The 19,849-nt window shown below is 42.7% G+C and overlaps 1 protein-coding gene across 1 annotated transcript in view; it reads left to right on the top strand.

Annotated features, from left to right (window-relative positions):
• Positions 1–2,114: 2,114 nt before the first annotated feature.
• The window catches only part of LRGUK (leucine rich repeats and guanylate kinase domain containing), a 115,199-nt gene continuing 97,464 nt past the window's right edge, over positions 2,115–19,849 (top strand). Inside the window, exons 1-4 of the mRNA XM_019654782.1 lie at positions 2,115–2,396; positions 9,810–9,917; positions 14,609–14,690; positions 17,740–17,840. Of these exons, the coding sequence (XP_019510327.1) occupies positions 2,115–2,396; positions 9,810–9,917; positions 14,609–14,690; positions 17,740–17,840 (573 nt within the window). The remainder of the gene's footprint in view (positions 2,397–9,809; positions 9,918–14,608; positions 14,691–17,739; positions 17,841–19,849) is intronic.

The following is a 19,849-nucleotide window of genomic DNA, read 5'->3' as shown; positions in this document are numbered from 1 at the left end:
AGAATTCTTGTGTAGGCTTCCCTTGACGCCCATTTTCCTGCAAAAGCAGGAGTCGAGGGCAGACAGTGGAGTTGGTCATCCCGGGTTTGGATTTCCGCACCATCACTTGACTTTGGGCCAGTGATGGAACTTCTCTGGGCCTCTCAGTGACCTCATCTGTCAAATGGGGAGAGACAAAGGATACATGTGACGATAAAAAGAGACAAAACACTTAGAAATATATAACCCCAAAGATTGTGGAGTTTAATGTCCTGAAGGGCAATAAGTTCATTAACGTAGTGAACTTATTTCAGAGTGTCTTTCTTTGTGGACTGTGAATACCCATCTTACTGGTTCCCTCATTAACTAATGAGTGGAATTAAATCACATGTGTTTCATTCTATTTTTTGTATGAGAATCAAGTATAGTGATACCTCGATTTGTGAACATAATTCATTCCGGAAACTACTCGTATTGCAAGACATCACTCGTTTACCAAATTTAAATGTATTATTAGATTGGTGCAAAAGTAACAGCGGTTTTTGCCATTACTGGCAAAAACCGCTGTTACTTTTGCACCAACCTAATAGAAATGTTTGCTCATCTTCCGGAACACTCGCAAACCAAGTTTTTCACAATCCAAGGTTTTACTGTATTTAACTTTTGGAAAATTATCCTTTGACCAGTCCTGACTGCCTTAAGACACTTTCCTTAATACAGTGACATCAGCAAAACTTGCTTTGCTAGAAATGCTGATTACATTATTAAGAAAAAAAACAAAAACATACTAAGTTTCCATTTTTATATTTTTTGCCCCATTCTTCTCTACGTCAGTTAGCTAGAGCCAGGTCCTAGGGGGGTGGAGGTGGGGAAATAGCCCTTGGAGGAATCTCTACCCACTGGAAAAAGAAATAAGCAAGTAGCAAGATGAGTCTAGCTGACAGATACTCTCATTGTGGCCTTTACATTTATGACTAGCAAGATAATGAAGGAAGGTAATTCTGAAAGCTTTATGTCAGTTTTAATGGTCCCCAAAGCACTGACAAAGAATGAATGGTGTCCACAGAAGTTTTTCTCCTCTCCCCTGACAACCATTGACAGGCTCATTTTGTATTATATTTGTAACTGCTACCACTGAAGCATGGAGAAAAGGCCCTCCCTGTAAGGCCAGGAGGAGGAGGGTGACTTTCCTGCAAGGATCTCTGTTGTCATCACTATGACAATGATAGTTGCTATAATGTTCATTCTGCTTTTCTATCGAGTGTCTGCTTAGCGGAGCTTAAGGCTATGGGATTTGGGCCACAAAAAAAATCACACTAGCCTGAAATTGTGCTTTGTAACCTTGCAAGAGTATTTTATAAACCTGCAAAGAAAACCTATGTAAAAACATAAAAATAATTACCAATGCAGGTCACTTGACTAGTGCAATTATTTATGGGATGCTAATAGCTTTTCAGAAGCTTTCAGGTACAGTGTCGATTTGATGGTTGTTTTTTCCTCTTTGTTTGGATTATTCGGCCATTGCCAGTTTTTCTCCCCAAGGACATGGCTATCATGGGTGGGGGTGGGGGTGGGGGAATGTAAATTAATTGCAAATTGGCTTTCAGTCGTTGTGTGGTAGTTTCTCTTTATTATCTGCAATTAAGCCATAAGGTCAGGAGCCATGGCTTTTATTTCATTTCTGCACACCCTCATCTCCTAACACTGCATTCAGCCTTATTAGCTTTCCAACAGAGAGTACTAGAGAGACATCCAACACTTCCAAAGTACAAGTCTGCAAAAAGAGCCTTTCTGAAGGAAACAGGATGGGGTGCGGACGGTGACCTTAGGGTGGAATGAAAAATCTCTTAAGAAGGCCTCAAGTTCAGGAGAAAACAGTTGAACACAAAGAAAAGGGATGCAAAGAAAAGAGATGAAAACAAGAAAAACAAGCAAAAGGAAACAAAGCCGGAGGCGGACTGGACTGAAGAGAAATAAAAAGTACAGGAAAGGCAGACAAAAAGGGAACGTTGCCTGCCAGCCGAGATGCTGACTAAAAGCGGGGACGCGTGGAGGGGCGGAAACTACAGGCCCCAGAATCCATTGCGGCGCCTTCCCCCAGGGTTTACGTCTCCTAGGCAACCACGGTAAACAAGATGGCGACCTCCGGGAGCGATTCCCAGTGGCCGCAGCCTTCCTCTCTCCAGGGAAGCTTGGGCAATCCACGAACAGGAGCCCAGTCGATAATGTTGCGCTCAGAGAAAGAGCGCAGGTCGTCTTTTCCCCTGGGGCAGAGACCGACAGAGCCTCAGTTCCGAGCCTCTTACCTGCTCCAGCAGCTCATTCGTAGATACCGGGAGGCAGACGCAGACGAGGGCGAGGAAAAGGAAGAAGAGGAATCCGAGGAGTCCTCAGACTCAGAGATGCTGAATTTGGAGGTGTGCCTTCCCTCCCTCACCCCCCCCTTTCTCCAGCCTTGGGGCTCTGTTACTTCAGCAGCAGCTCCCCGACACACGCCTCATAGGCTAGCCTGCCCATGCCTTGGGGTTTCGCCTGCAGGGATGCCTCTTCCTGACCGCTCCGAGGCGCCCCCTCTTTTCTTCCTATTTCCGTTACCTAGTTTCCTCACCCCTTGTCGAAATCTTTCCAAGTCTCCTTTATTTTTCATTAGCGCATTTGGTTTTGTAGGAGTCAAGTTACACAGCGTTGTTAGGAAAAAATTTTTCTATTTGTATGGGAGTTTTGGCTTTGTCAGAATTAAACCTTGACAGTATTGGGAATAGGTCGAGTTCCGTCTTTGGGACCCCCCTGCTGCGTTTCTGGTGACTGTGAAGTACTCCAACACTCTCCCCCACTTCTAGTCCCTTCATCGCCTTCCTCTAGGGGAAAAAAAAAGTACTTTTTTGATAAGTACTTCCTCGAACACGAAGTGACTTAAAAGTTTAATGTATGACTTCTGCCAGTGGTATATGATGCATTATACAAGCAGCACACACGCGCGCACAGACACTACACACACTTAATGTGGAGTATTTTAGGATGTGGAGAGTGTTCCCAAAATCCTTATGTTTATTGCCTAGGGTGGTGGCTTGGCCTTTCATATTCATACAGATTTCTTCTTTTCTACTGTACCTTTTCTAACCACCACCCCATTCCACTTTCTCACACTTAGTATCATCCTGTTCCTTTCTTAGCCCATTAGTCTTCTTGTCCCTTGCCACTTCTCATCACATCACTTCCTTCTATGGGCTTCTAGTATATTCTTTGTTTTCTTCCAAAAACAGAAATTGATTTGATTCCTTTCAAGAACCTGTTAGGCTTTCCGTTTTGTCTTGGCTGCCAGGACACTCAAATCAATATTTTTCTGAATTGCAATCGGGGTTTTTTTTTAGATTAGGTTTTTCTCTCCCCTTTCCTCTTCCTTCCTAGCACAAATTGCTTTTCAGAAGTAGATGTGATACAGAGAAATAGAATGTTGCCCATATCCCATATCTCTGATATTCTGACTTCCCCTCTTTGCATCTTTGCCCCTTTCCCAGGTCCCCTTGCCTCCTTGAGGCCAAATATGTTTCTCATTGTTTTGCCCATTCTCTGTCACAGATGCTTTTCCTTATTAGTTTTAGTTCTTACTCTGTCCTCCCTAACTTGCAGTGTCTCCTGTTCCTCTGAGTCTACCATTAACCACTTACACTTTCCCCCGCTTGGGTTCCCTTGTTTTGTAATGTCCTTGTGTTCACTTTCAACAAGTGGCCCATTTTGTCCACCCCCGTTTCACCTTTCCTCCTCTTCTCCCTCCTTCTACATGGGCTAGTTACACACTAGTTTTGCTTAAAGTGGACCTTAGGAAATTATGACTTATTTGTTCATCTTTTGTTGATTTGCTTTGCCACCCCTACCAATGACTACTGCAGACCTGTAGCAGTGTTTTCACAAGTTCAAGATGTTTGTATGGTTTCCACCAGCTTCTACCCCAGAGGAATTCACAAATGAATCCCCAGTTCACTTTATGATTCTAATTAATGCATGCTCTTCGGTTATGGGGTTCACTAATGCCATTGTTAATCTGTCTTGAGTATGCCCAATAGCAAACCATGGGGGGGTTGACTTGAACTAGTTATTATTCCTTTTTGGCTTCTAGGATATATGTGGAAAAAGTTTATTAGTTCTTTCACATTCTAAATATTTATTTTATGTTCCCACATTGTATTTTAGCTTTTTATAGTATCTCATAAGTTTCAATATACTGAATAAACTGCAAAGTTGTAAAGGAAACATTTGGGCTTTTATGTTCAGTGATTTACTTTCTATGTCTTAGCCTAGTTAAGATTGATAATGCCATGATATGGTCACAGTGATTCCAGACCTCAGAAGCCCTTATGAACTTAAGGGAGCTGGTGCACACCAGTTCAGAATACTGCCTTGGGTTCGTGGAAAGCCTTTTGTTAGTTGTGAGGTTCTTTTTTTTTTTAGCTGAGTCGTCCCACTACCTGTTGGCAGCTCAGCGGCAGCTCAGCTCGGGATGGGCATCGAATCGCTGTTGCTCAGAGCTCGCACTCTTGAGTGAGCTCTTAACCAACTGAGCCACTCAGCTGGCCCAGCTGTGAGATTCTGAGCAAGTTACTTCACCTCTCTATGTCTCATCATATGTAATATGGGAATTATAATAATACCTATTCTCATAGGAGAGTTCTGAAAATTAAAAGAAATCCTATATGTAAAATACTTAGCATAATATTTATACTGTTATTAATACAAATAATAACTTAAATGTTTTCATCTGCTGACTGTAGCCCACTAAATGATGTCATTAATTTAGCCTTCATTGAACAAACAGTCACTGAGTGATTGCTATGTAGGAAGGTCTCTAACTACGGGGGTGTCAAAAAATGTATACACATGACTTGTGTTCATTTTCTGTTATCGGTATATAGTGAGTATTGCAATTTTGATACAGTTTTTTCCTTTCTTAAAATGTGCATACATTTTTTTGGCACCCTCTATATAGGGCAAAAGACTGGGCCCATTATATGTGTCTGATACATGAAAACCACTCTTTGCCAGTAACTGAATGTGACTAGTAATACCTACTCATTAGATAGTTATGAACATCAAATGTAATCAGAAACTGTGTTAATATATGTGTTACATATGTGTTAATATACCGTGTTTCTCCGAAAATAAGACTTAGCCGGAGAGTAAGCCATAGCATGATTCCTCCAGGATATGGAGGGCACGCACCCCTCACATGAGGGTTCTATGACCTGTCTCAGGGAGAAGGGTGCCTTTTCCACAAACTCCTTCAGCTTAAAATATTCAGGATGCCAACGTGTCATATTTTGGCACCTAAAATCATGCTATGGCTTACTTTCCGGCTAGGTCTTCTTTTCAGGGAAACAGGGTAGTGTCTCCTACACAGTAGGCTCTCAGAAACTGTAGATGTAATCCATAATAGCAGCAGTAATATTAGAAGATAATGAGAATGGGATTGAGGACGTACATGGTCCCTTCTCTCAATGTGAGAAAATCATAGCTGTTCAGCTTGTGAAGGATATACACGGCCATCCATGTGCAGATGACCGCTGGATTGCAGGGACCCTGGAAGACTTGAAGGAAAGCAGACTCTTGTCTGGGTGGAGAGGTGGTGCATGGGCAGGCAGAAGGCAGCTTTTCCAGTTACAGGTGAGAGCAGGAAAGCAGGGCAGGTAGGGGAGGGCTCCGTGCTGCTGTGTGGGCTGTGGACTCGGGTTTCTAAGCAGTAGGAACTGCCCTGGATTAGATTCGAGGCAGAGAAGAGACTCTAGCCATGTCTGTGGAGGAGAGACAAGAGTGGATTAAGGCAGTGGAAGTGGAAATGGGAAGGCAGCTAAAGATGAAAACATTGACCATATCTGAGATGGGACACTTACTAATTGAATATTAGAAGTCTAGGAGGACTCCGAGGTATATAGCATGGTCTTCTGCGGGGCAGGGATATTTAAGGCCATTAACTACAATGGGAAGCGGACGGGGAGAGCTGTGCGTTAAGGAGTTGGATATATGAATCACGTGACTCTGGACATCGGGAGGGCGCTCAGAGTAGGAGACCTGGGAATCATCAGCATTGGAGTCAGCCAGGAGAAAAACGGGGCGGGGAGGGGTGAGGAGGGGAGATGGAAGGGCCAAGAATTGAACCCTTGGGTCCAAGTATGTAAGTGGCGGGCAGATGAGGAGCACTCAGGGAAGGGAACTGGAAAGCGCTGGTCGGAGAAGTAGCGGAAGGAAGGGGAGCTGCATGAGAGGAACCTGGAGAACATGGGAACAGCTTGGCTGCCAGTATGTGACTTGGGAAGAGGCCTACACAGTGCTCAATAGCTTTGCTTGAGGGTCTTTGGAGACCTCGGCCCTTGTGGTTTTGTGACATGGCGAAGGCAGAAGCCTAACTGAAGGGAGCTGAAGAGCGAAAGAGAGGTGAGGGAGGGGCGTGAAAGGATCAAGAAGCAACCCTGGAAGAGCTTGGTTATTAAAGGAGCAATTGCTGTAGCTGAAGGAACGTGCAGGACCGAAGAGAGCTCTTTTAGGACATCCGTGTACAGATGGAGAAGTGACAGGTTGGAGAATGACGGTGGACAGGGACTGGTTGAAATCACAGGCAGAAGGGGCAGAATTGGTGGCCCCTTGGCAAGGTCCCCGGGGAAACAAGAGTGGGTCCTCTTCTCTGCCCTTCCCTTCCCTCTGCTAAATAACCTCCAGCTCCCCACGAGACCGGACGTGAAACGGGTGCCCTGCTGACAGCCGGACCTCCCTGCCTACCCCTGTTGTGATAGTTACCCGACTCCTGAAATCGCTTACGTACTTGTCTGGCACGTCCTTAGCGTGCTATAAAGATTTTCATTCCAAATGAGTGACGAACATGACACAATCCCTGCCTTGGCACAGGAGTTGACTGAACTTGATGCAGGTTTGGGTATATAGGTGGTCGTTGCAATCAGGGGACAAGCAGTCAGAGACTTGAGCATAGAGAGACATTGAAATTGCTCATGGGATACCCAGGAGGGAAAGACGCATAGACACGAAGGGACAGACAGACTGAGAAAGGGAAGGATGAGCAGACTGGCGATCCTATTGGGGTCAGAGGACAAGTTCCGTAGTTGTTGGAAAGGTTGGGGCATAGGCAGTTGTGGGATCAGAAGGGAATGGGATACCAGGGTCTGAGGTTTCTAGGGTGATGCACTTTAGCATGACGACGGGTCCATGACATGGCCAGAGGAGGGAGTGACAGAGGTTTGGGCGGAAATCAATTTTAAGACATTTAGGGTTGAGAAAGTTAAGAAGCGTGTGTATGCGCATGTGCTTGAGGTAGCAGGGTGTTGAATGGCCGTTCTTGGAGATTGTGAAGCCACCCAAGGCTTAAAAGGTCTGAAAATGACCAAAGACCAGAAGGGAAAGGCTTGCTACTGACAAATGGCAGGAACCTCAAAGAAGGTGTGAGGAGGCTGCATGGGGAGTCTTGCGTTGGGGATCTTGGAAAATGCGGACAGTGTGGCTGGTCTCCATATCAACACCGACAATGAAAACCAGACATCCGCCTACCATCAGGGGTGCAGTATCTCCCCATATCCACGAAATGGAGGGGGTGGCTCAGGTTAACTTCAGAGGTTTAGGTGGAAGGTTTTGGAGGGAAGACAACCTCTGTTGCTTCCCAGGCCCTACATCAGAAATGGAACTTTATTTAGAAAGGTAAATATCGGGCCGGCCGAGTGGCTCAGTTGGTTAAGAGCTCGCTCAAGAGTTTGAGCTCTGAGCAACAGCGGTTTGATTCCCAGCCCGAGCTGAGCAGCCGCTGAGCTGCCAACAGGTGGCAGGATGGCTCAGCTTAAAAAAAGAAAAGTAAGTATCTTTTCCTCATTTTGTGAACAGGTTGATTGGTATGGATGAATGAAAGATTAAGATGTAGAATTTCTCAATTAGTAGTAAACACTTGCTATGTTCTAGGCACTGGACTAAGAGCTTCATATACCTATTTTTTTTTCCATTCTCCCCAAACATGAAGAGAAGGCAATAATATTTTTTATTTATAGATAAAGACTGTGAGGCCCAGAGAGAACTTTATCTGCCAAAAGTCATATTTCCAAAATTACAGACCTGGGGTTCACACCAAGCCTGCCCAGCCCCAGCGCCTGCGTGCTCTCTCCATGGGAGCGGCATTTGCTTCCCTGGGCCAGTAGAAATTTGGGGCGAAACACAATCGCTGCACCACCACAAGCCTACATACTCACGTTCTTAGTGCCCACAGCCTGAGCAGCATGATTAGTCCCTGAGTTAACGGAGAAGACCTGGGAAAGGTATTTTGCTGTCATAGCCCACGAGCTAACCATGGCTGGTCATGCTGGTGTGACTGACATGATCACTGTACTTTGTGTCCTCATGCTGATGTACCTGTTAATGCATTGGTCATTATGGAGTTAAAAGCATCACAAACATAGCACTGACCCACCTGTCATCTCCTCTGTCTGTCATTCTTGCAGAAAGAGCATGTTGGGCCACCAATGGTCCCCTCGATGTCTGTAGACCAAGGGCCTGCCTCCTTATGGAAACAATTATTACCTTTTTAAATGTTATGAGGTATATAAATCCAGCAAAATTAGCCGATAGGAAGCAAACCTAGGACCTGTTTTCTCCAGCAAGAAGGTCAGATCACAGAAGTAATTGCCTCTATTTGATGTGGTCACCCTTTGGGGTGTGGGCAAGCAGTCAATTATGAGAATTGCTCGAGCGTTGGAAAGACTCGGGTTTGTATTTTGGCTCTATCACATACTCGCTGCGTGGTCTCAGGCAAGTTAACCTCAGTAAGCCTCAGTGTCTTCATCTGTAAAATGGCGTTAAGAGCACCTACCAAAGGTTGTCAGGAGGATGGAATGAGTTGATCCATTGAGCGCTATTAGCATGGTGACTGGAAAGGAAACTCAATCCGTGTAACTATCACCACTAACATTGACGTGCCTAATATTGAATGTGTTCATTCCACTTTGAATACCTAATATGAGTGACCACCTGAAAATTTAGTAGCAACAAACACATTGGTTTTGTGGATGGAAAAGGGGGCATGTATTAACCTGACAAGATCAGGAGACTGAAAATAACCACATAAGATGGCGTGAGCATAACAAAATTTCATAACTAAGTGGGCCGTGGCGGGAAGTCACATCTTGAGCTTCCTTAATCAAGTAAATCTGTGCCTTTTCAGTGGACCTGTCTGTTGTCTTTTTGCACCTAAATTACATCTTTGGAATGTCATAATCCTTCTTCCAGACCAGAGCTGGAAACTGCTAAATTCCTCATTATTATGCTTGTCTCCTGATTACGATTTCTATGTGCTATAAAAAAACGATCTGTTGCTATCCTGCACCCACCTATGTAAAAAAAGTACTGTAACTCCAATTTACTTTTATCCAATCACAGAGATTTCCCCACTTTGCTTTCTCCCACCCCCTTCATCTATCACCAATGGATTTCATGTAACCTTCCTCCTTTGATTTTATGTATAAAATAAGCTGCAAACTGCCATTTCTTGGAGCATTGTCTCAATCCTTTGAGATTTTGCTTCCCGGCAATTGTCATCAGTTTGGGTCAAATAAACCCTTATAAGTTTTCTCTTAGGCTGGATGTTTTTCATCTACAATTTGATAGATATTTTCTTTAATCATACATATTATGTATATGTCTTCAATACAGAATTTTCTTTGGGGCTAGTAAATTGTGGAGGGCTCAGCTCCTGGATATGTAATATACTGTCAGGGCTGGACATGACAAGAGGGATGTTTGCTTTGTAATGAAAGCCCTCTATTTGTCCACCTCTCTGGTATGTTTTGCAGAAGGAATTTGATGGGGTCCTGAGAGAGGAGGCCGTGGCTGAGGCACTCTACCAATTGGGGCGCTCAGGGTCTGGGACGGAGCAGGCCTACCTCAGCCTGACTTTATCGGTGAGTACGCCAAGATCATTGTTGGTGGGGCCATATCTATTTTCTCTGGTACTCATAGCTCTTGTGGCCCCAAATCTCAGAGTCTTGTATTTGATGGAGACTGGTGATAAGAGTAATTTATGTAAATGTTAGACATCAAAGAGCCCTGGCCAATCCATTAATCAGTTCCTCAAATTCTGTTGTTTTCATTCCCTTCAGCCTATTTCTTTCATCTTAAGTAGTCTATATTATAGCAATCAATGCCTTCTTTCCAGAAGGTTGAATTTGATGCTGTAAAACCAATCAAAAACTCTTTAAGAATTTTCTCTCTGATCACTGCCAGGACTAAAATTTATATCTGAATCCAAGGGAACAAAGGATTTCGGTATCGACTCCCTCGCACCCCAAGTCTGTTAAGAAATGGGTAGCTTTGAGCTAGCTCACTTTCCAAAAGATACCTATTATCAATGAAAAATAAAAAAGTGTTGTTATTCATAGCGTGGCACAGAATCTTGGCTCCAGTTTTATCATGAGAAGCTTGTAAGAGCCTCGGCTGCTTTTTCCTGTTTTGTTTCTCTATAGTCCTACAAAAGCAATTTAACTCTTTTTGCTTCCTTGTATTGTAAAGCATTATAGAGTCCTTGGAGATCCACAGAGTAAATGCAGATACATAGGTGAAAAAAAGCATGCTAAAATTTTGCTACAGCACCAGAATTTGACTCAAGTGTATAAAATTCACAAGAAGGCCTTTCTGTCTTGGATGTGAACGAGTATCGATCTAAGAAACGTTAAGCTGTTTTCTCCCATGCTGGTTCCATGGCATGTGCTTTGAGGACAGCCTATTAAGGCTCTAATCTTTTACTATTTTCACTTTATAACATTTTACAGATGACTCAGCCAGTCAGGCAGTAACATACAGGGGAGCACCCTTTGTGAATTGCACTACATTAGGTATTGGAACGGCAGATAATTCCAGCAGCCAACACCTCCCCACACAAGACCCTTTCAGTCGAGTCTACTTATGTACATAGCACAATGCCATACACTGACCTATACAAAAAAGCAGTTCTTTAAATCTTATTTCAGCTAGATGGTCTGAAGCTTAACTTCCTTTGCCACTGACCTCCTTACATTTGAGATATTACACGTTACATTACTTTGCCTTCATAACCTGTCTTACTGAGCACACTTTCTTAGGGTTGCCTGGTTGAGTGATTTTTTTTTCCCCCTTATATCTTAGTTACATTATACATTGTTTTTTTACTTTCTCCTTTGACTTGTGTACTTATCTTCTCGCCTACCAAAGTCATAAGTTTCTTAAGGGCACAATATAGCTCTATTTCATTATTGTGTTTCTCATCATGCCTTGAACATAGCTGGTTTTCAGTATTTATTACTGTTCCAATGGCCTTGTTAAACACTTATCACTATTATATTTGAGAACTTGCTCATAATGACACTTCATTAGTTGGCTTTTTCTGATTCTGACATCACAACATAAACCATGGATAGGAAGGAGTCTTTGCTCCAAGGGACAAAATGCCCCTCCAACCCCTATTTTTTTTTAATTAATTGATTTTTTTATTAGTAGTTTCAGGCATACAAAACAACATAGTGATTAGACGTTTACACACCTCCCAAAGTTCCAACAAGTCTAGTACCCATGTGACACCATACATAGCTATTAACAATATCATTGACTATATTCCCTATGCTGTACTTTACACACCGTGACTGTATATTTTTAAACTTGTAGTTGACATTCAATATTATTTTATGTTAGTTTCAGATGTATAGTGCGTAGTGGCCAGACATTTATATAATTTATGAAGTGCTTCCCCCATAAGCCTAGTACCCATCTGACAGCATACATAGTTTTTCCAATATTGTTGACTATATTCCCCATACTGTATTGCACGTCCCTGTGACTGTTTTGTAACTACCAACCTGTACTTTCTAATCCCTTCCTCTTCTTCCCCATCCCCCAACACCCCTTCCGTTTAGCAACCCTCAGTTTGTTCTCTGTATCTATAAGTGTTTCTGTTTTGTTCATTTATTCTGTTTTTTAGATTCCACATAAAAGTGAGCTCATATGGTATTTGTCTTGTCTTTCTCAGTCTGACTTATTTCACTCAGCATAAGTCCCTCTAGGTCCATGCATGTTGTTGCAAATGGTAAGAGTTCATTCTTTTTTATTTCAGAGTAATACTCTATTGTAATTTGTGCCCCAGTTTCTTTACCCAATTGTCTACTGATGGACATTTCAGTTGTTTTCATATCTTAGCTATTATAAATAGCACTACAGTAAACATAGGGGTACATATATCTTTTCAAATTAGTGTTTTGGATTTCTTTGGGTAAATACCCAGCAGTGGAATTGCTGGGTCATAAGGTAGCTCTACTTTTAATTTTTTGAGGAACCTCCATACTGTTTTTCACAGTGGCTACAACTGTTTCACAGTTGCTACACAGTCTGCAATCCCACTGTGTGGGTTCTCTTTTCTTCTAATCCTTGCCAACATTTATTGTTTGTTGTTTATTGATTATAGCCATTCCGACAGGAGTGAGGTGATACCTCATTGTGATTTTTATCTATATTTCTCTGATGATAAGTGACTTTGAGCATCTTTTCATATGTCTATCGGCCATCTGTATGTCCTCTTTGGAGAAATGTCTATTCAGGTTCTCTGCCCATTTTTTAATTGGATTGTTTGTTTTTTTAGTGCCGAGTGTTATGAGTTTTTATAAATTTTGCATATTAACCCCTTATCAATGTATCATTCATTGGCAAATATCTTCTCCCATTTAGTGTGATGTCTTTTAATTTTGTTGATGGTTTCCTTTGCTGTGCAAAAACTTTTTAGTTTGATGTAGCCCCATATGTTCATTTTTTTCTTTTGTTTCCCTTGCCCGAGGAGATATATCAGTAAAAATATGACTACGGTAATGTCTGAGAGTTTACTTACTATATTTTCTTCTAGGAGTTTTATGGTTTCAGGTCTTACATTTCAGTCTTTAATCCATTTTGATGAGAGAAATTGAAGATACAAATAAATGGAAACATATACTATACTCATGAATAGGAAGAATTAATATAGTTAAAATGTCCACACTGCTCAAAGCAATCTATAGAATCAATGCAATCCCTATCAAAATACCAATGGCATTTTTCACAGAGCTAGAACAAATAACCCTAAAATTTATATCGAACCATAAAAGACCCCAAATAGCCATGGCAACCCTGAGAAAGAAAAACAAAGCCAGAGGTATCATGCTACCTGATATCAAATTGTGTAACTACAAGGCCATAGCAATCAAAACAGCGTGGTCCTGGCATAAAAACAGATTCATAGATCAATGGAGCAGAATAGAGAGCCCAGAAATAAATCCACGCCTATGTAGTCATTTAATCTATGACAAAGGAAGCAAGAATTTACATTGGGGTAAAGATAATCTATTTAATAAATGGTGCTAGGAAAATTGGACAGTTACATGCAAAAAAAAAAAAATGAAACTGGACCACCTTCTTAGGCCATGTACATGAATAAACCCTCAATCAATCCCTCTTGAAGTTCACTAGAAGCAAGATTTCGTGGGAACACTCTTGGACAAGGTCAGGAGGCTTGGCTCTGCTACTCTGTCACTAACTTGCTGGGTGATTTTCGGCAATTGACATACCTCTCTGTTCCTTACATTTCTCATCTCTAAATTGGGAGTAATTGGCCTGGGGATCTCACACATTTGTTTGATCAGATGAGATTATCGTGGAAGAGATTTGAAAATGAACCCTGGGAATATGTAGGTGGTGGTGTTATTAATGGTCTCCTGATTGGATGTGAACTCTCTTTATAATAAGATTTCATTTAAATTCCAGGCATTCACTTTTTCTGTTCCTCTGCTAAGTAAAGGCTTTAGCTTTATTACAATTACTTGTTATTGTTTTGGGGTTTTTTTAAGATTTTTTATTGGGGAATTGGGGGATGGGAGCAGCGGTGGGGAATTGGGGGAAGGGGAACAGACAAGTTGCTGTCCTTTTTTTGTTCTTCAGTCTAGTTGTGGAGGATGTTGCTTCACTGGCCCAAGTTGACACCATCATTGCGCTCTTCCCAGGCGAGGCAGATCAGTCGCTGGCTTTTGGACGGCCACTCACTGCGGCTTGAGAGCCACTCACACTGGCTGCTGGCTACACATGATAGCCCATGGCAGCCCACTGCAGCAGGGGCTGCAGCCTATGCCGTCACTGGCGACTCACGGCAGCCCAGCTCCAGATTGAGCTGTTGTTCAACATCTTAGCTGTGTAGGGAGGTGTCACTGGCCCTCATGTGGGATCCGAACCGGGGCCCTCTGGTGTCCCAAGCCAGCTCTTAACCAACACACCACCCCTGTTGTTGTTTTTTAAAATGTAAAACTGCACTGAAGGTCTTCATGACACTGCTTTAATTTGCCTTTTCATGTTATATTTGTTCCCGTTAACACCACTGATGTTCTAAGCTATTACTTTGTTCAGAGGAATGCATTTTTTTAATGGGACATATAATGTTTTGAGATCCTATTAGCAGTAGGCTCCAGATTTTGTCTTCTCATGTCTACTCTATTTTTGAATCAAGAAATTCCGAATTTCCTCTGTCAACTATTATTTCCAGATGTTGCGAGAAGGCCCAGTACTAACCTGTTACAGCAACATTAAAGCCTTCTACCTTTTATTTCCTCAGGGCTGTGACTTAATTGACATTAGCATTCTCTGTGGATATGTTCACCTGCAGAAGTTGGATCTCTCAGTAAATAAAATTGAAGGTATGTAATTGTCATTCTTGTAAATTGATGGATCACTGAATCGGTTCAAAATTTTAGCTTTGCAGTATGTAATTTAGTTTTATACCACAAAACTTGACATAAGTGCTATTGTGGATCAATTTACATATCGATCCTTCGCTTTCCAATGTAAAAAAGGCACCGATGACTGATGACTGAAGAAAAAATCAAGGTCAGCAAAAACACAGCATTATGCTGTGGCTGAGAGGCCCTCAGTGCTATTGAAGAGTATCACATGGAATGTTTGCTTTTGTCCTGTGAAGAGATGGATCATTACTTCTTTCATACTTCCTGAATATTTGATGACTCCCTTTTCTTTCTATTAGTTTATTCAGCGTAGATGAATTAGTTTTCATTTTTTGTCCTTTAATGGACTCTTTATTTTGCATTTGCATGAACATTTTAATCCTGCCCAACTACTTCTCTTTCTTATTTGAGCACCAAGGATTCACAAATTAATTTTTTCCTCTCCTTTGGTTGTCGCCGTATATTTAGCCGATTCTTTACATTCTAACTTTGCCGTTTGTAATTCTATATAATCTATTTGTTGTGATATCTTGCTCACGTTACATGAAGTTAGTCACATTTTCATAAAAGCTTGATCCTTCTTTCTAATTTTCCGATCTTATCTGAAGTTAAAGTGCACAATTTCTTTTCTTTAAACTTCTAGGAAAGGAAGCAACTCCTTATTGCTACCCTGTTGTCTTCACTGATAATCTTTCTACTCTCTTTCTTCTTTAGTCTGTCTTTTTTATGACAATGTTGCCGATATGGTCTTCTCTGGCTCATTTTAACTTTTTTTATTCCCCCTCATAAGACTGCGGTAATTGAAATCTACTTTCGTTTCAATGGCTAAGAAATATTCTTAAAATGCTATTATTTTGAAAGACTTTATATTTTTTTTCCTGGTTTGATAAAACTTTATTATGAAAAATTACAAACATGTCCACAAATAGAGAGACTATGGTGATGAAGGTTTGGGTTCCACAGCTATCAGCCCACAGCCACACTTGCTTCATCTGTACCTCTGTGTCCAGGATTATTTTAAAGCAAATCCCAGATATCATGTCATTGGAAAGCCGGTTTTACTGTTATTGGCAGGCGCTCTCCCCACACCCCACACGTCCATGGTTGGTTTCATTTCCTGGGTAAGGAACTGCAGAGTGTGTGTTTGTGGGGGCGGGGGGGGGTCCTAGAAGAGGCAAGAGATGTGGCTTCATACCCTTGTTGAGTCCACAGTTGCAGATGAAGCTTTCCTCTTCAGATCAGTCTTCTTTTACTCTTTTATGGCCCGTTTTATGAACTCATCAAGTGTTTGAGAACCTGCTGTGTGTAAGGTACAGTTTATTTTTCTGTTTGTGAAAACAGCGTTATTGATGATCTGAGGTAGACCAGCTCTCACCTTGCATCAGAATCACCTGGGTGTGTGTTGCGGGGAGGAGACGGCGGTGCCCCACCCTCAGAGTTTCTGGCTCGCAGATCTGGGGTGGGAATTGAGAATTTGCATTTCTGGTTAGCTCCTGGGTGAAGCCCATGCGGCCAGGCCTGGACCACACTTTGAGAACCAGGATGTAGACGTGAGGTGCTGCTGCCATCTGGTGGACACAGCGGTCACTACACCAAACAGGGAATGAACGGGCCTGCCTGCGTTGGAAGGCTGGCAACCCAGACCATGGATTTTCTCTGTCAGTGATTTGAGGGCACTGGGCAGCTACAAAGTATGAAATGTATTTGCCATCTCTTTGTCTCCAGCTGAGTGGTAACTGCTGCTTCTGCTTCCAGACAGAACTCCAGGGTATATAGCCCATACCTGCCCACCGAAACATGAGCTCCCGGGAGCGGGCAGAGGGGCCAGTGGGACTTAATTGAGTTGAGCCCACTGCTGACAGACACGGAGCTGAGCTCAGAATGGACAACTAAACAACACTTGTGAAGCAGCGACAGCTTCTTCTTGGGTTTCCCTCACAGGCAGCCTTCCTTGACTGGCTCGTGAGTCGCCACCGAAGTGTTGCTGTTTCCATGTGTTGTCCCTTCTAGAACAAGGCCGAAGAAGGGGTGAGGCTTAGACCAGGGACATGAAGGAGAAATTGGTGGGGACCTTCTGGCTTCAGCACCAGGAACCGCTGGTTCCGTGATCTGGCATGGGAAGAGCGGGAGACGCTGTTATTACCATGTTCAGGGGGGAAAACAAAAGACTGGTACAGACAGGGTAGTGAGTCCTCGCCGTGTCATCGTTCTTCCTGGGCCTTTGTCTTCCTCATCCCCCCGCCCCGAAGTGCTTCTGCTGTAAAATGGCACGGAAAGACAAGATAATAGTTCGCCATTTATGTTCTACATGTAATTTTATCAGGCGTGACTATTAGCACCATAGCCCTTTACTTAGTATTCAAGAGTCGGAATATGCGCTTGGGATAAAATGTAAAACTCAGACATACATTTGAATGAACCCAGCGTCTAAGTAAAATAATAGCAATAATTTAAATCGCTTCAAATAGTTAATGAGAGTTAGTCCAACTAAAAGAAAATTAGATTTATAACAAAGAAAGTTCTCTAATTGTGGCATTTTCCGTCCTTTTGAAAAGACCTACTTCAGTTATTTAAGGGCTAATTATCAAGAGGATGATCTAAAGCTTTGTAGTTTCTTGCCCTTTCCTCCAGGGCTGGCAGTTTGGGAAGCATTTGACGGTTAGCAACTCGTGGGAGAGTAAGCTGGGACATGGAGGAGGCCTCTGTGATTTGTTACTTGGCCTTTTTGGAAAGAGGGGGACGGAAGAGATGGGGGAGAAGCTTCAATTCTTGGCTCATGGAGACTTTCCACACTTTGTGTGTGTGTGTGTGTGTGTGTGTGTGTGTGTGTGTGTGTGTGTGTGTGTCACACACTATTCATTTCACTCTTCAGGTATAATTAAGATGTGCTTGCATCTGGCATACTTAAAAAATGTTCTGATAATAACATATGCTGTTTTTAGTGACTTTATCTAATTTTTCTTTTATTGGCTGACCTTATTCTGTGTTTATTTTTCCTTCCCAGATTTGTCTTGCGTGAGTTCAATGCCTTATCTTCTAGAACTTAATGCTTCCCAAAATAAGCTGACTACATTCTTCTATTTCAAGCCACCCCAAAATCTCAAGGTAGGTCAATATACCGATTATGTATGTTAACTGGTTTGCTAAGTACATCAATAGGCAAAACAGCACTAAAATAGAAAATTCAGAGAGGATGAGATGGAGGTTTAAATAGTGCTAAGTGTCTTATTTTCGAAAATGGAGGTGGTCTGTTAGTGGATAATCTTTTTTAGGAAGCTACTAAAACCTAGTGTTCAAACCCGAGAACTAAGTTCCATCTGTTCTCTTTCCCTCATTTAAATACTAATTATTATTTGTATGTTTTTATCATAGCAGAACAATTTTACACCTGGGAAAATATGTAAAAAGTTCCTGGGGACTCAAGCGTTGCCTTCCTTAATGATCCACCCTTTCCTTTTGTTAGAAAGCCATGACCTCAGATTCTTCATTCTGGCCTCTCGGCAGCCATGTTTTGCGTTTCAGGGGCAGAATTAAACTCTGTGCACGTGTGGTCGGTGGGCAGCTTACTCTGCTGTCGAGCACCGTGTCTTGTGCTATAATGTGCCCAGAAATCACCCAGGGTTCGCGTGGAAATGACATCCTGACCCCTTAGGTCTGGGCTGGGACCTGGGATTATTTTGAACAAACTTCCCGGGGATGCCATGGCTGCTGGTCCATGGACCACACTGAAGCAGAGACGTCAGGCCATAGTGGTTCCCAAACTTTTCTGCTCCCTCAGTCACCTAGGGAGTTTCAACAACCACTGAGGCCTACATCCCACCTTTGGCATTGTTTGAAGAACGCCAGCGTGGCTCTAATATGCTGACAGTTTCGGGAAACAGGGCTACAGAGTTTGGTACTAGCATTCTTCTCTTGGACTCACATATTGAATCTAAAAAGTTACTTTTAGGAATGGACATCAACTATTGCCTTTTATTAGCTAGTTTTATTTTATTTACAAACAAATTAACTTAGATCCAGAGTATTCTGCCGGTATTTGCGCACACATGGAGTCAAGAATCTGACATCTCTCACACTGCCGATGAGACTGCCTTCTGAATTTTTCTCCTGTTGTTTCACATCTCTCCACTTCTATCAGTGGTAGTTTCCCCCCTCCCTCTTTGAAATTATAGTTGTGGCCGGGGTGACATTCTTTTGTCCAAGTAAGCTGCACAAGGTGCCTGTGTATACTCGGTGTGGGGCCTCATGGTCTTGAGCTTATCAGGAATTGTATTTGCAGAGCTGTTTCCATTCTCCCTCCTTTGCTTTCGAATTCTGCTTCACCCTGAGCCTCAGGGAAACCAGTCACGGCATCAGCCTGGGAAAAGCTTCCTTGGAGTTTCTTCCATTCACACCCTTCCCTCACCCCCTCTCAAAAGGACGCCACAAATGAACAGAAACATATCAGATACCCAGCCTTTTTTTAAGAGCAGTGTTAGGTCCACAGCACAATTGAGAGGAAGGCATAAAGGTTTCCCGTGGATGAACCCACACTGACACATCGTTATCACCCAAAGTCCATAGTTTACATTAGGGTTCCCTCTTGGTGCTGGACCTACTCGTAGTTTGGACAGACGTGTAATAACCTATATCATCGTTAAGGCAGACACCCCGTCTTGAAGGTCAGAGAATTAAGAGCAAATATGTCAGTAACTTTAAAGGAGGGCGTGCATAGTGCCAGACTGCCCCGGCGAGAGGCTAGGAGAACCCGGCGGGAACCTGGGTGGCGAATGATGGAGGCCACCTGGCGTTTGTAGTACATTACCTCCTGTACTCCTCCCAACAAAGCTGTGAGGCAGCTGGAACGTTCCCATTTTACAGATGAGGACACTGAGGTACAGGAAGGTTAAGTAGTCTTTACTGGGAGGTAGCAGGGCTGGGATTGAACCTGATGTCTGAGACCGACAGCCAATCTCTTCCCAGCAATACAGACCGTGGACGGTATCCCACCCTCTTGGGAAGCTCTGCTTCCTTTTTATTTATTACTTATGAGCCTTGTGCCACAAACCAGAGAGAACATATTTTTTTCCTGAAGAGCAAGAGCTTGTAATTCCACTTTTTTTTTTTTTTTTTTT

The sequence above is a fragment of the Hipposideros armiger genome, unplaced genomic scaffold, assembly GCF_001890085.2.
Source record: "Hipposideros armiger isolate ML-2016 unplaced genomic scaffold, ASM189008v1 scaffold_231, whole genome shotgun sequence".
Classification (NCBI taxonomy): Eukaryota; Metazoa; Chordata; class Mammalia; order Chiroptera; family Hipposideridae; genus Hipposideros; species Hipposideros armiger.
This window is presented reverse-complemented; position numbering and strand designations above follow the sequence as displayed.